The sequence below is a fragment of the Hyperolius riggenbachi genome, chromosome 5 (assembly GCF_040937935.1).
Source record: "Hyperolius riggenbachi isolate aHypRig1 chromosome 5, aHypRig1.pri, whole genome shotgun sequence".
Lineage (NCBI taxonomy): Eukaryota > Metazoa > Chordata > Amphibia > Anura > Hyperoliidae > Hyperolius > Hyperolius riggenbachi.
This window is the reverse complement of record NC_090650.1, coordinates 389,569,356-389,584,976: the sequence shown is the minus strand read 5'-3', so window position 1 is coordinate 389,584,976 and position 15,621 is coordinate 389,569,356. Positions and strand designations below refer to the sequence as shown.

Below are 15,621 nucleotides of genomic sequence, written 5' to 3'. Positions count from 1 at the left end.
CTTTTTTTAAGCTCCACTCAAAGCAGGAAGTGGATCCAAATGTTAAAAGTAGGATACGCTGTAACTTGTTAAAAAAAATGGATCTGTTTGCCACGTTTCCACATTTTTCTTTACCAGACAGGTAAACATACAGTGTCCGCTCTCACTAGGCTGGTTGTCGTGTTCGCTTCAATTGCTGCCATCACAGAAATACTCATATGTCCCCCAGTTTTGCCACTGCTGGCTCCTCCGCTCGGTCCCCAGAAACAGAATGGCGACTGGCAGAAGCATGGGGATCCCAATGGGTTGCCAATTTTATTATTTATTTATTATTTAGTATTTATATAGCGCCGACATATTACGCAGCGCTGTACAGTGTATATATATCTTGTCACTAACTGTCCCTCAAAGGAGCTCACAATCTAATCCCTACCATTGCCATATGTCTATATTATGTAGTGTAAGTACTGCAGTCTAGGGCCAATTTTAGGGGGAGCCAATTAACTTATCCGTATGTTTTTGGAATGTGGGAGGAAACCAGAGTGCCCGGAGGAAACCCACGCAGACACGGAGAGAACATACAAACTCTTTGCAGATAGTGCCCTGGCTGGGATTCGAACCAGGAACTCAGCGCTGCAAGGCGAGAGAGCTAACCACTACGCCACCGTGCTGCCCATGGCAATGGAAATCCTCAGCAACAGTCAGTATTCTCATTGGTTCACGGTGGACCAATGAATATTTTCCCTATTGCTAGGGAGAATTGGTGTATTGTCACCTATGGGGAACCCCATTGCCCTGCCAGTCTCTGGTCAGTGTACCGTCTTCAGGACAGACTAAGTGGAGGAGTCAGCAGTGGTGGAACCAGGGGATATGTGAGTATCGGTAATCACAATCAAAGCAGACAATGAAGCGGACGGCTGAGTGGATGCAAAATGGATGGAGCAGATGCGCACTTAGGTTTAGACTGGAGTCATTCAGTTAGTTGACTTGGATGTGTTCATCTGATTTCATTTCAAAGAGCAATGTGTTATCAAACCTTTCAAATGTGCTGTTTCTTTTTTTCATTGTTGAGTGCAGTGCATTGGTGAACCACTGGAAACTTGTTCTGCCGAAAGGAATATTGGAACCTATGATATAACGCGTTGTCCCGTTGTGCTTTATTTAACCACTTGAGGACCCACCCTTTACCCCCCCCTTAAGGACCAGCGCTGTTTTAGGTGATCTTTGCTGGGTGGGCTCTGCAGCCCCCAGCACAGATCAAAGGGCACTCGGAGCGATCAGATCGCCCCCCTTTTTTCCCCACTAGGGGGATGATGTGCAGGGGGGGTCTGATCGCTCCTCCTGGCTGGCATTTTGCGGGGGGGGGGGGCACCTCAAAGCCCCCCTCCGCTGCGAAATCCTCCCCCTCCCTCTCCTACCTGCCACCCCCGGGAGATCTGGGCTGCACAGGACGCTATCCGTCCTGTGCAGCCAGTGACAGGACGTCCCCTGTCACATGGCGGCGATCCCCGGCCGCTGATTGGCCGGGGATCGCCGATCTGCCTTACGGCGCTGCTGCGCAGCAGCGCCGTACAAATGTAAACAAAGCGGATTATTTCCGCTTGTGTTTACATTTAGCCTGCGAGCCGCCATCGGCGGCCCGCAGGCTATTCACGGAGCCCCCCGCCGTAAATTGACAGGAAGCAGCCGCTCGTACGAGCGGCTGCTTCCTGATTAATTAGGCTGCAGCTGGCGACGCAATACTGCGTCGCTGGTCCTGCAGCTGCCACTTTGCCGACGCACGGTATAAGCGTGCGGTCGGCAAGTGGTTAAAAAAAAAGTTTTCCTATACACAGCCTAGACATCTTTCTCTAGGTAAGCAAACCCTTACCTTTTTGTATACATGGCATCATCCATCATTAGACGCCTCCTATCCCCCAATTTCTATGATATGCAGTAAGGGCCTGAGCCCACTGACACAGTTGTATCCGCTTCTGTCCGCATTTCAGCATCTGTAACATTGATGTGTAACTGAAAAGCGGACACAACTGCGTCAGAGGGCCCAGGCCCTTAGGGCTTGTTTCCATGCAGCGCAGAGCTCCATGCGTCACTCCTGGCAGGGGGCGGGGCTTGTGATAGCATTGATTAAACTGACTGGGATTGCGGGCTGGAACGCCCCGAAATGCAGAAAAAGTCAGGTCTGACAAGACTAGCTGCATGCTTGTTTCTGGTGTTATTCAGATACTACTGCAGAGAAATAGACCAGCAGGGCTGCCAGGCAACTGGTATTGATTAAAAGGAAATAAATATGGCAGCCTCCGTATACCTCTTACTTCAGTTCCCCTTTAAGTGTTATATACTATTTCACTCAGTATTTTATAGTTTCTTGTACTGTGATGGAGAAATGGATGGTGTGTTACCACTCTTCCTCTTTCCCCTCTACCCTCAGAGAACCCCTCTCCCCCCTCCATGCAACAGCGAAAGCATGACAATCTGTCCTCCATTTACTTCCATAACCCATCCCTCTCCTAATGCTGGGAAGACACCATAAGTTTTTTTTCAGCAGATAGATAGTTCGATAGATAATTTCCGACATGTCTGATCTTATTTTCGATCGTTTTTCTGATCGATTTCTCATAGAAGTGAATAGAAATTGATAAGAAAGATAAGAAAATCGATCGAAAATCAATCGAAAATAAGATCCGACAGTAAATCGATGGAAAAAAATCTCATTGTGTATTCCCAGCATAATGCTGGGCATACACGGCTCGATTTTGCCGCTCGATCGATTCCATCCCCGCTCGATTCTGCAGGCGATTCTCTGATCTTCCGCTCATTTTTCTTATCTTTTTCCATTGTCCTCAATGCAGAATCGAGCGGCGAAACAATTGGGTGGAAGATCAGACGTGCCAGAAATTATCTATCGAGTCATCTAAATGGCTCAGAATCTAGCCGTGTATTCCAAGCATTAGGGCTGGTTTACACTAAATCAGTTGCTGTCAGTTATAACTGAACAAACAACTGATCTGCAGCCCAGGTGAAGGAAAGGTCCATGCCTCTCTATGGGTGAATTCATATATACACATTTTAAATGAAAGCTTTTTACAATGCTCTGCCACAGCACAACTTTCAGCGTGCAATCACTTTCCCCCACCAAAATCCCCTACAAAAGGTCAATCTGTCTTCCTGTCAGGAATTATGCAATGTTTTGTTTAGCCTGTTGGTGGCAGTGTGTGTAGTGTAGTGACCTAGCCTGCAACTTCCTGCTCCACCTGCACATGGTATATAGGGCTTTCACTTCTCAATAGCAGGTGGCCCTATGCAATCTTACATCCAATCATACAGAGTAACTGTGGGCTTCCCTGGGACTTTGCCAGAGTTTTTATTGCATTTAGGTCTCTGCTTGCAGTCTCTTGGTCGGAACCTGAACCATACCTCACAACTTTTTGAGATGAGAAAGAGGGACACTTAAGCCACGCCCCTGCCACACCACTGATCACACCCCTGTCATACCCCTAGTCATGCATAACATAAAGATTTCATAAGAAAAATATGTTTTATAATTCAAACCACACTGGTCCTTTCTATCCTGGTTCATTTTCCTTCATATTAACATTTTAAAATTAGAAATACTGTATATCAATGTAAAAGATGGGAATAAAGTTTAGAGTCAATCAAACACATTTTTTTAGTAGAGAAATATATATATTTACATATAAAGAGGGACAAAGTCCAGAAAGAGGGACACATGAGGTGGAAAGAGGGACAGGGCTCCCAAAGAGGGACTGTCCTTCCAAAAGAGGAGCTATGCCTGAACTTTGGTTTCTGAACCTGTTGCTTTGATCCGACTCATCTTGCTCCCCAAACCTGCAGTTCTTCCTGTTTTTTTATTTTAATTTCATATAAATGTTGTTATTATTTGCACATATTAGCTGGTTAAAGTTAAAGTATACCTGAGATAAAGGATTTTTATTTACCAGGGCCGTCTTCCAGCCCCCTGTAGTCTCTGTGCTCCCTAGATGCCCTCCCAATCCAGTCCATTGTGTCACTGTCAGCCCCACTAAAGTCTGTGTCTCTGCTCAGTCACGCACTACTACACTTGCGCGGCCCCCTTTGATGCATGCAAGTGGAGTTTGTTAGGACTTGTAACTGCGCATGCGCAGAACATTGCTGGCCAGACGAGCACAACTGAGGAGGTGTGTGGCCAGGCACAGCGCATGCATAGTAGCCCCCAACCCAGCGGAATCGCAGACTTCACAGCAGGACAGTGGATTGGACCAGGAGGACGTTAAGGGATACTCGAGGTGACACGTGACATGATGAGACAGACATGTGTATGTACAGTGCCTAGCACACAAATAACTATGCTGTGTGTCTTTTTTTCTTTCTCTGCCTGAAAGAGTTAAACATCATAAGTATGTAAGTGGCAGCTCCTAGTCAGGACTAGTGTGTGACACTCACTGATAAGAAATTACAACCATAAAACACTTTCCTAGCAGAAAATGGCCTCTGAGAGTAGGAAAGAAATAGAGTCAATAGTTCATAGATTTTAGCTCTGGCATACTTCAATCAATGTGTCATTGGGCAAAAACAATAACACAGTAAAAACTTAAAAAGTAGATATAAATATAAAATAAAACTATGGAATATCTTAAAAAGTCAATTTAGAACATAGGAGCGGGAGGATAGGTACAATTGTTTATTTCATTCGTTTATTTTCACCACGGGTGTCCTTTCAAGCAGCAGGGACAGCCATACTATCCCAGTAAAAAAACACATATAAATAAGTAGATAAATACTTGTTCTACTTACATAACAGATGTATTGTACTGTCCACATTTTGATTTCAGTGACTTTTTGTAACGATTGGTGTCAGCAACACAGATTTTTCTGATTATTGGTGATCTGCAGTATCACCAATATACAGATACTATACCTGATTATGTGGTGATCTGCAGAATCACCAATAATGCTAGTATAGCTAGAAACGGGACAACCAATGTGGGATTGTGTTTTGGTGCAACAGTAACGAGAAGAGGAGATCTCCCAAGGAGCGGGAGATTCAGACAATACTGCAGCCAAGGATCCCCTGAGGAGCAGGGGATTCAGACTGTACTGGAGAAAGTGGACACCTGAGGAGCAGGGACCACTGACTGTGCTGCAAGGATGATCACCTGAGGAGCAGGTGATTAAGATTACACTACAGCCAAGGATCTCCTGAGGAGCAGGAGATTCAGACTGTACTGCAGCCAGTGGACACCTGAGGAGCAGGGACCACTGACTGTACTGCAAGGGCTGATCACCTAAGGAGTAGGTGACAGCTCTAGAGATTCCTGAATAATGGCTACCCCACTAGTGAGGACAGGAAGGTCCGACAAGCAGGGTAGGCAATGTACGGACAGATAAAGTACAAAGACGGAAGGCTGATTGGATGTTTCGGTACAGGCAGAGTCGGCAACAATAATCAGATGGGCAGAGGTACCGAATCAGCAAACAGGAGAGTAGTCAAGGAAGCAGAAGGTCATACCAGATAAACAATAGCAATGTAGCAATATCCTAGTCTAGGTGTGAAGTCCTTGGTTTCAACACCTGGGATCTAGACTAAGTACACAGATAACACAATGCAATTAGTACTTTAAGCTATCAACGGAAACTGTCTAAGTGTGGATCCCCAGCTCCAGCTGGTTCTAGCACACTGTAGGATCTGACTAAGGGTCTGAGCGCTCACACGTTAGCATTTGCAACAGCAGACTACCAGCAACTGACAGGCAGGTCCTATATATAGTCAGAGCGCTCCACTGCGCCGCCCCAGTCACTCAGCCAATCTGGAGCACTACTGGAGTCAGCTGACCGGCTGATCAGCTGACTCCTCTTTTGCTTGCATAAAGGTCCTGTCGCCTGGCGTAGCTCTCAATCTATGTGCACTAGAAGGACCAGGCAAAACAGCAGCATGTAACTGCGCGGCAGAGGCCGCCGGCTGATAAGCTGAGATAGCCGCCATGCCGCTTGGCAATGCGGCGGTATCTCCGCTATCCTTTACACTTTTATATAGTAAATAAAGAGAAAACGGTTCCTGGCATCTTCTATTTTTACTTCTTCTGACTGAAGCCAATCTTGACATAATTTCCTCCCCATTTCTTTTTTTTTTACTCCTAGAAACTGCATTGTCATATCTAGCTTGCTTTGTAAACACAAGTGAGCACAGCATAGATCAGATTTCAGCAGCTTCACACTGAACTGCCCTCAGCCAATTAGTGAGGAACAAGAAAGTGATGTGCAGATAACAAGCTTCCTTCTCTGCAATGTAACAAATAGAGCCAGGCTAACTGAGATAAGATTTATGGTTAGATTGGAATGCTTGCAATACAGGGTCAGGTTGCAGGCTGCATAATAAACACAGAGCAGTGGGTAAATGGAATTTGACTTTGTGGCTGATAATCCCGCTTTAAGATTGCTGACAAACTACAAGGATATTTTGGCAGGCTCGTGAGCTGTAAATAAACTTCTGTGAAACTTTTAGTAGTAATGATCCACTTTCTACATCAGCCCTGTGCATTGAGCTCAGTTGCTGTCTGTTGACTTTTAAGCACAAGGCAGCAGCAGAACTCCTTAGAGAGGGACATTGTAACCTGCTGGGACGTTAGCTGTGCTTTCAGGAAGGCTGTGGGTGGAGGAGAGGAGCTCTCTAGCCATTCATTACAATTCTGGGCAACTCCATAGCAACCTCCAGTCACACACACGCCCAGGAAGACAGCAATGCAATCCAGTAACAGCTACTGCTCCATAGACATCAATGGTTTGCCTCCAAGTGTCAGCAGAACTCGCCTAGCAAGACTGACTATGCAGCCTGACTTTTCCATCACTACGCCAAGGGACTAAACTCTGCCATCTGCTCGTTATGGGGCACAAGAGGCTGGCCACAGGTGAGAGAGGCTGCACTGATATACTATGTACTCTGCACTGTCAGTCTTTCCCTTCACTCTCTAGCTGTTAATAGATGCTGTGAGGGCTTGCTGGGGGGCTTGTAATTCCACAGGTTAAAAGTTATTCCAAAGAAATCATTTGTGTCCACTTATCTCAGCACATCTTGTATGATATAAATAGAGCAGTATATACACTTGTAGGTAGGAGTAGGAAAAGTATTGTAATACATTATCACAAGTAAGCGCCAGGTATGGATTCAGGAGGCATGGCCTGGCTTACAGGGATGCAAGGTGTAACTAGAGGGGTGCAGTCCCTGTGTTGGGGGAGGGGGGAGGGCAGAGCTGTAAGTTGTCCCCAAATATTACTTCACTCCCTCTGATAAAGGGGTCCATTCTTCAGATTGGGTGTTTTTGTGGCTTCACTCGTTATAGGTGTAAGGATTATGATGGCCACACTTGTTTTATGACCCTTGTGAGATGGACCCCAGGCTGTGAGGGCCACCAAGGCAAAGGATATAAACATTAGTGGGGCCCCATCAAAGGTTTGCAGGGGCCCCCATGATGTGTAGTTATGCCACTGCAGGGATGGATTCTCAGTGTTATAACTTCATCATTTTACACCCCACAATCACTCTTGTGTGAAATCGCCATTCATACCATAGTACGTGGATTGGGGTTGTAGAGCGTGGCTCCTGAGGGCCTGTCTGAGGTAAATGTGGCATGCAGTGTTTTGTGGTAAGTGGGCAAAAAATGGGCTCGATTCTCTAAGCCGTGATAACTGCTATCACAACAGTTATCACGCAAGCCGGCGTGCGCAAAGGTTTGCGCGCGAACGGTGTTACTTCGCGTGATACGCAAAGTTTTGCGTGCGACCACGGGCGCTTTTCACGTGAAAAGTGCTTGTGATCGCGCGCAAACCTTCACGTATCACGCGAAGTAACGCCGTTTGCGTGCAAACCTTTGCGCACGGCTCGCGTGATAACTGCTGTGATAACAGTTATCACGGCTTAGAGAATCGAGCCCAAAGTGTGCAAGTATGGCTAAACATCTCCACTACACAAGTATAATGTTTTTCAGGCCTCATTTAAAAGTGAAGCAGTTGCCCATGGCAACCACTCATTACCCTTTTATTTGACTGGTTGTTCTGGGCAACTGCACCTGTCTTGATAAATCATCCTCTTTGTAGCTACAATGTGTGATTAGAACTCTTTTCTATGCTTATCCCTGTAGACAGTAATTGCTAGGCATACATCTTGTGATGTCTCCCCTGACTGGGTAAATAACCAATCACTTCCTGTTCAAAAAATATTGTAATTGGATTTCAAAAGAATCATTCATAATGTAAATAATCTCTGTAGACTTCCATCCCATCCCATACACCTGCTCCATCCCAGTTCCATCCCAGTTCCATCCCATACACCTGCTCACAAAGTCACAAGTAGTCAATAACAGATATTCTCAATCAGTGTTAAGGTGGCCACTAACGATACCATTTATCAAATGATTATTCGTATGAACAATTGAAAATTATCTTTGGGACCATTGACAGAAGAAAATATGCTAAGCAATCTGATCAGATTAATGAAATCAAATAGATTTTCAGATTGATCCCGTGAATGTGATTGGATTGGTTAGGAGATCTTTGTCAGTTTGTGGTCCCAAACGTTAATTTCCGATCGTTCATACGAATACTCGTTCGTAAACGATCCTTTTGTAAATTGTATCGTTAGTGACCACACGCAATACAATGTTTTATATTTTTTTTCAATTCAAGAATTTTAATTAATTGTTGACTGATTGTAACATTTGAAAAAAATCTGACCAATGTATCAGACACCTGTTCAATTTTTCCCCAATATTAAAAAAAAAATGATTGAAACTCTGAAAACAATTGTTTGGATCTATAAATCAATAAACTGACAGTCTACAGGACCCTATACCATTCAATTTTCTTTTGATCAGATTTCTCGTTGAAAAAGAAAAAAAAAACTTTCGATTCCTTGGTGCCGATAGTATTTTTTAAGCAAATAGTGGTAGAATTGATTTATATATATATTTATGAGAAGTTGATTTTTTTATAGCTTTCTATTCAATGTTAAAAACACCTAATAATGTTATACTGGTAAGGTTAGGGCTCTATTAGTGTTTACAATATAGACATTGGTACATAATACAGAACTGGTAGATATAGTAATTAAAGTGACCAATGTAAATTGATGATCAACATGTATAACAAATTCCAAAACACAAAAGGGTGAGAGAGCACTGCCCTTGCAAGCTTACAATCTAAAGGAATGGGGGAAAAGGGGGGGGGGGGATAATATATGTACCCAGAGACAGTGTATATTTAGTAAGGAGTACAGATTGGCCAGAGGTTGAAGGGGAATGGCCACCGCTATGTACCATTTACCTTGCATGCTTCTCAGCTCTATGTTATCTGTATTTCCCTCCCTGTATGTACAACTCTATATACTGTATAGAGAGAGGAAAGATGTTAGCGCTATATAATTCAATTGAAAAAATAATAATAGTACACAGGCATGTGTCTCGGCAATGCTAGCTGCTTAAAGCGGATCCAACATAAAAAAACTAACTATAACAAGTAACTTGTCTATATATCGTATCTAAAGTTTAGATAGTTTACACAGAAAATCTAGCTGCAAACAGCTTCAACAGAATATGATTATTTCTTCCTGTGATACAATGAGGGCAGCCATGTTCTGTTTCTCACATTACATACAGGCAAGTTGATAGCATCTCCAGCCCTCAGCCTGTGACAAATTCAGTCCCATCTCCTCCTCCCTCCTCCCCTCTGCCTCTGAAATCTCTGGCTAGTAACCTCCTCCTCCTGCCCAGACTGAGCTCCCATAAGCCCTTGCTACAGTGCCAAGGCACTCTGAATAAGCTGTGGGCGAGGCTTGTTTAGTTTATAGGGGATTAGAGTATTAAAACAAAACAAAAAATGTGTTTGGCTTGAGGAATGCCCTATAAACTATATGAAAGGAGCACAATTATGCAATGAGTAAAAGTTTATCTCGGATCGACTTTAATCAGCCAGTTAAAAAGGAGAATCTGGAAACTGAGATTATTGTGATACGGCGCCTCTGTCTCTCAGTATTTAAAGTGTACCGAAGGCGACATGTGACATGATGAGATAAACATGTGTATGTACAGTACTAAACATATTAATAACCAGACTGTTTTAATTTGCTGCCTGAAAGAGTTAATTTTCAGGCATGCCAGTGACAGCTTCTGTCTTGTCGGTACCTTATCGGGAATATAGTAAACATCACTTGTCGGGCGTTTTGTCAATGTTTGTATAACTTGTTTAAAAATAAATATAAAATCAAAAATGTAAATGTAATGCTCCTGGGAAAATAGGAGGAGCTAAAATACAAACATACGCCTAACTGTGTGAGCTTGTTTTCCGAGGTTTTACAGTACTGGTTTAAACATGCAAATAAATGTGGACCAATTTATAAAAATATCAATTTAATAAATATTACAATATCAAAACAATATAATATTGCACTTTTGATATAAAACAAAACTCATAAGGTCATTCTTATAATAAGCAATGAGCTGGATAATAATTTCAGTAAAACATCAAAATGTTATTATACTTATTCACCAATACAAAAGGCTTAAACCAATTAGCAGTCAACTCAAATACAGTGCAGAGATATGACTCATCAAATATGGCCGTCGGCCCTGTTACTCAATTTACCACAGGGTCTCTGGAGACAAAATGGATGAATTGAACGACAACAAAATGGCTGTTATCAAAATCAAAATGGCTGCTATCAAAAATCAAAATGGTGGCTATCAAAAACAAAATGGTGGCTATCAAAAATCAAAATTGCGCAGTCCAAAATCAAAAATGCGCTATCCAAAATAAACTGGCTGATGTCAGCTATACCATTCAATATAACAAATTTAGGATGACTCAGTGGATCTGACGACTGGGCGTTGCCCCACAATCGCTATGCAATCAACTATAAATGACAGGAATTTTCCCTCTGTCTACACTTTAACCTCCGCTGGCCTGTGTTACTACACAGAGCAGGCGGGTAAAATACATATAATTTTGGAATAAAATATCTATTGAGTCGTCCTAAACTTGGTTAGGTGTGGCTTGCACATGCTGCGGCAAAGTATCAAAATATCTAGAGGAGGTAGCTTGAAAGGTCTAGTTTTTTTATCCAAGACTGAGTTAAACAGCCAGTTATCAATGAACATATGGTAGAACTTAGGTGAGTTGTTTCCAACTTGCAACTTTGGAAAAGCTCACCCCTTTTTAAAATATCAACCAATGAAATTCAATCAATACATCATATGTTCAGATATTCTGCGCTGTAATAAGCCGTCTAACTAACAAGAAAATCAGAACTGGGTTCAAGTATAGTCACCAAGATGGCCTCTGGGCGTGTTCCTCTTAGGCGTGGCTGTGTTCAGATGGCATGAATCCTCTATGTCCTGGTCTGCTCAGATCTCTTGATGGTCTGATCCTCTTTCATTGAATGACCCCTCTCATCTTATTCCCCTCACTACCTATGGTCCTGCCCAGGAGATTAAATCTTCTAGCCTATCACTGGGCAGTGGGAGTGACCAATGGGGGCTTTCTGTGACTAATCTTTAACCCAAGCGTAATACTGGCTTTCACCCTTTGTAGGTGCTGTTGGCTAACTAATCACAGACTTACTGGGATATTTGGCAAACTAAAAACAAAAATCATGTTTTATTATAACCCAACAGTGAATAAATCAATGTTATAAACATTTCATATCTTATGGATAGCTGATCTTGCTGGAATCACTGGTTATTATTTAGTATACAGTGACCTTTTCTATCATATCCAAGATAGATTGGATTTGATCCAAAAATCATTGGCATGCTTAAAACCACCATGGATCTCTCATTATAACATATTGTGCTTGTTAGCAGAGTTTTATATCTCTAACATTATTGTTTAATATACAACACTGGTAAACATTTACACATTATGACTGGTTTGTCCAGCTATAGGAAAAACAAAGGTAACATATACAATGCCATAACCTTTTAAATATCCCTTCTTAATTATTATGCAATAATACATACATGTGCTGTCTGTTTTCTTAACCTAGATGGGAATTGTAATATAACTTTATGCTTTTTAATATGAACTATTGCTGACAGCATAGTCAATATATTTCCCAAGCTTCGTTTTATCCATTAACTAAGGAACCTGTGTTTCTCAGCTGACATTGTCTACCCTTCACAATGAGGACATCTGGATTTACTTGGATTAAGATGTAGACACTCAACACAAAGGGGTTTGAGCAATTGCACACAAAAACTGGTTCATTTATAAACAAAAGTTAGTGAAGGTTCGTCTGTTTTTCATTGTTACTTAACTTCTTGTTTGGCCATTGTTTGTCCTAGCAAGGTACAACCTGATATCATTATTCCTGCAAGTTGCATAGGATTACCTATTGCAAATATTACAGCAGCTGACTGCCTGTTATTCCCAACTAATCTTTCTAGAGGGCACAGACTGTGCAATTCAGTATTACTTGGCAGTATTATATCGCCATATTAAAATATGCTCTGCCTTTCTCAATGATCAATGTATATATTAACCTACAATCACCATACATTAAAAAGTCTTTGTCTTCTGTAACCTAAGGGAAGGAAATATTAGATTTTATTTGTATTTGATCATGCGCAGTTCAGTTTATCAGAAAAACGTTACTCCGCCATATGGAAATCTCGACACATCCCCCTTTTTTCCAGAACGTTTCACAAAGTGTGAACTTTTTGGAAAATATAACAAGGATTATTAAACGTTTTTTTTTCGTTTGCTTCATTCCCGTGGGAACGCGTTGTGAACAAAACTTCATCTTTTGTATTGTAATCCAAGTTCAGAGGGAAATGGACTTTAAAACATTGTCTTCATCACATTGAAGTTCATGTTTCACGCTTCAAGAAAAGTAAATTTGGCAAATGATACTCCGGCTGTAAACAAACAGGTTTCCTCTTGCTGCAAAGGTGGCAAACAGCAACTGTAACAGCGATGAACTGCTTTGGCCTTTGGTTCAAACAAAAGGATTTTCCGGATCTGCTTCAAGATTTGAATAACTCACTCCTGTGAGTATCTGGTGTGCAACAGGTATCAGACTTGCATCTCCATCAAATGGACCTCGGATACATCAGCTCGTCATTCAATGACACATCGCGGGTTTAGGCTCATCTGGACCCTCTGGGATAGGAACATCTATCTGGTCATGATGAACTCCGCGGTATCCGGTAACATCACGGATGCTGGTTCTGGCATCACACTTGGCTCGGCATTCTTCCCCAAGATTAGGACTGCGTAAAGGATGGCAATCATCAGGTGGGGCATCTTTGCGCCGGATTGGAATCTTTGTGTCCATATGGATTCTAGTAGAGATTAACACATCATTAGGTATACCTGTCAGGAGAAAAATAATTTGTTAGGATACATTTCAAGATTGCTCAATTCTCCGTAGCTGTGAACTGGGGTGACATATACGCAACTGATTAATATGCACCCATTTTTCAACAAACTCATCCCCCTTAGGGATCTTAACCTTATAAACCACAGGAGACAACTTATCGGTGATCGGATATGGACCCTTCCATGAAGGGAGGAACTTCTTTTCCTTTACCTGGTCTCTGGCAAAATTATACAGATAAACCTTATCGTCAACCTGATACTCCTTTTGTGTGGTTTTGAGGTCATAGTACGTTTTCGTACTGACTGCGGCTTTTTCGATGTTTCTTTGAGCAAATGCAAAGGCATGCTGGAGGTGCTTTCGTAAGTTCTCCACATATTGATGTGCAGTAGTTGCATTCATCAAATTGTGATCCGTGGTTTTGTAAAGCAAATGTTGGGGTAACACCATCTTTCTACCTGTGAGCATCTCAAATGGCGAAAGTTTGGTTGCTGCGCTTGGAGTAGCTCTAATAGCCATAAGAACTAGTGGCAGCTTGACGTCCCAGTCTTTACCTGATTCGCTAACAAATTTTTTCAGGATATTTACAATGGATTGATTGTAACGCTCCACTCCACCACTAGAGGCTGGTCGGTAAGCTATGTGTAGCTTCCGTTTTACCCCTAGGATTTCCCACATTTTGGTCATTACTTCACTGGTGAAGTGACTTCCGCGATCGGATTCGATGCGCTGTGGAAGACCAAATCGGGAAAATATGTGGTTAATGAGCAGTGATGCGCACACACTGGAACTGCATGTTTTACTTGGTAGACATTCTACCCATTTAGTGAACAGGCATGTTACGGTTAACATATACCGGTTTCCTTTTGAGGACGTTGTTACTGGACCAATAAAATCGATCTGGATGTCTGACCATGGCATAGCTATGCCTCTTTTCATCAGCGGTGCCCTGTGAGTGGGACCTTGTGGCTGGAATTGAGGGCATACCAAGCACCCTTGACAATATGTCCTGACATCCTGTAACATGTGTGGCCAGTAAGCGTAGTCTCTTAATAACTCATACGTTATTTTCTCTCCTCGATGACCAGCTGTCGGGGCATCATGAGCATGTTGCAACATCAAACCCCGATATGCTGCGGGTACTACCCATTGCGTAATACCATTTTTCGAGGTTCGTATCAGCAATCCATCCTGTAATGAAAATTGTGACACACCTTTCATCAGAATACGTAATTCTTCGTTGTCACTGCAGTCTTCCACGGTGATGGGATAATCATGTGGACTTCCAATATGTTTATAAAACAAACCAATAATGGGATCCCCCTTTTGGCTCGCAATGAGATCCTCATTAGGAGAATCTTGACTCCACATTGCTACACTGGGTTGAGACTCCTTTTGGGCCTGCCCCCTAGTGGTGACATTTACTTCGATAGTTCCCATGAGGTCATTGATATCGAAGATTTCACCATCAATGGCTGCTTTCTTAGCGAGGGAATCTGCTAGATCGTTCCCATCTTTATCAGCGCCAGGGTGTTTTGAACGACCCCTTACCTTTTTCCAATAAATGGTAAGACCGTGGGTATTAACCAGTTCATCAATTTTACAGAACAGTTTACCATGTTTGACTGGCTTTTTGTTACTCCTTGTCATGCTAGTTCTTTTCCAACTGGGAAAATATTCCACAAAACTGTTCCGAACATACTCAGAATCTGTTATCAAAACAAATTCCTTAAGGTCATGTTCGATAGCCATTTGTATAGCTTTATACACGGCAGCGAGTTCTGCGACCTGGCTACTTTTGGGACCAATTTTGTATCCCGCAGATATCTCTGGAAATATGTTATTCCATACGATACCGATACCTGCAACCAGCATCTTTTCATCTCCTTCTGTGTGAAAAGAACAGCCGTCAACATATGCACATGGTAGTGATTTGCAATATTCCTCTTCATAGGATTTATATGGAGATAAAGATTGCTCTTCCAGAAAATCGTTTTCTGGTGGCCCATCTTTATGTTCCACATGAGTACAGTCATGGAGTTCAGCTAATCCTTGAGCGACTGGGTTTTTAGTATCCTGTTTATATTTGATTTCCAATGGCCATCCCATTAGGGACATTGTCCATGCCGTTATCCTACTGTTTGACAGGTTACCTTCTTTTATTTGGTTACTTTGCAAATATTGTAGTGATTGGTGTGCAGTTTCTACAATGATCTTTTCCCCTTGAATAAAACTTCTGAAATATTGCAAAGCCCACACAGTTGCTAATAATGCCTTTTCGC

At 42.4% G+C, this 15,621-nt stretch overlaps 1 protein-coding gene across 2 annotated transcripts in view; it reads left to right on the top strand.

Moving 5' to 3' along the window:
* The first annotated feature begins 2,959 nt into the window (after positions 1–2,959).
* Positions 2,960–15,621, top strand: part of RGS22 (regulator of G protein signaling 22) — a 157,828-nt gene continuing 145,166 nt past the window's right edge. Inside the window, exon 1 of one of the 2 annotated variants that reach the window (XM_068237725.1) lies at positions 2,960–3,024. In XM_068237725.1, coding sequence (XP_068093826.1) covers positions 3,021–3,024 — 4 coding nt within the window. In that variant the 5' untranslated portion in view covers positions 2,960–3,020. Of the gene's footprint in view, positions 3,025–6,697; positions 6,882–15,621 lie in introns of those variants that run through there. The other variant, XM_068237724.1, reaches the window with a different exon arrangement.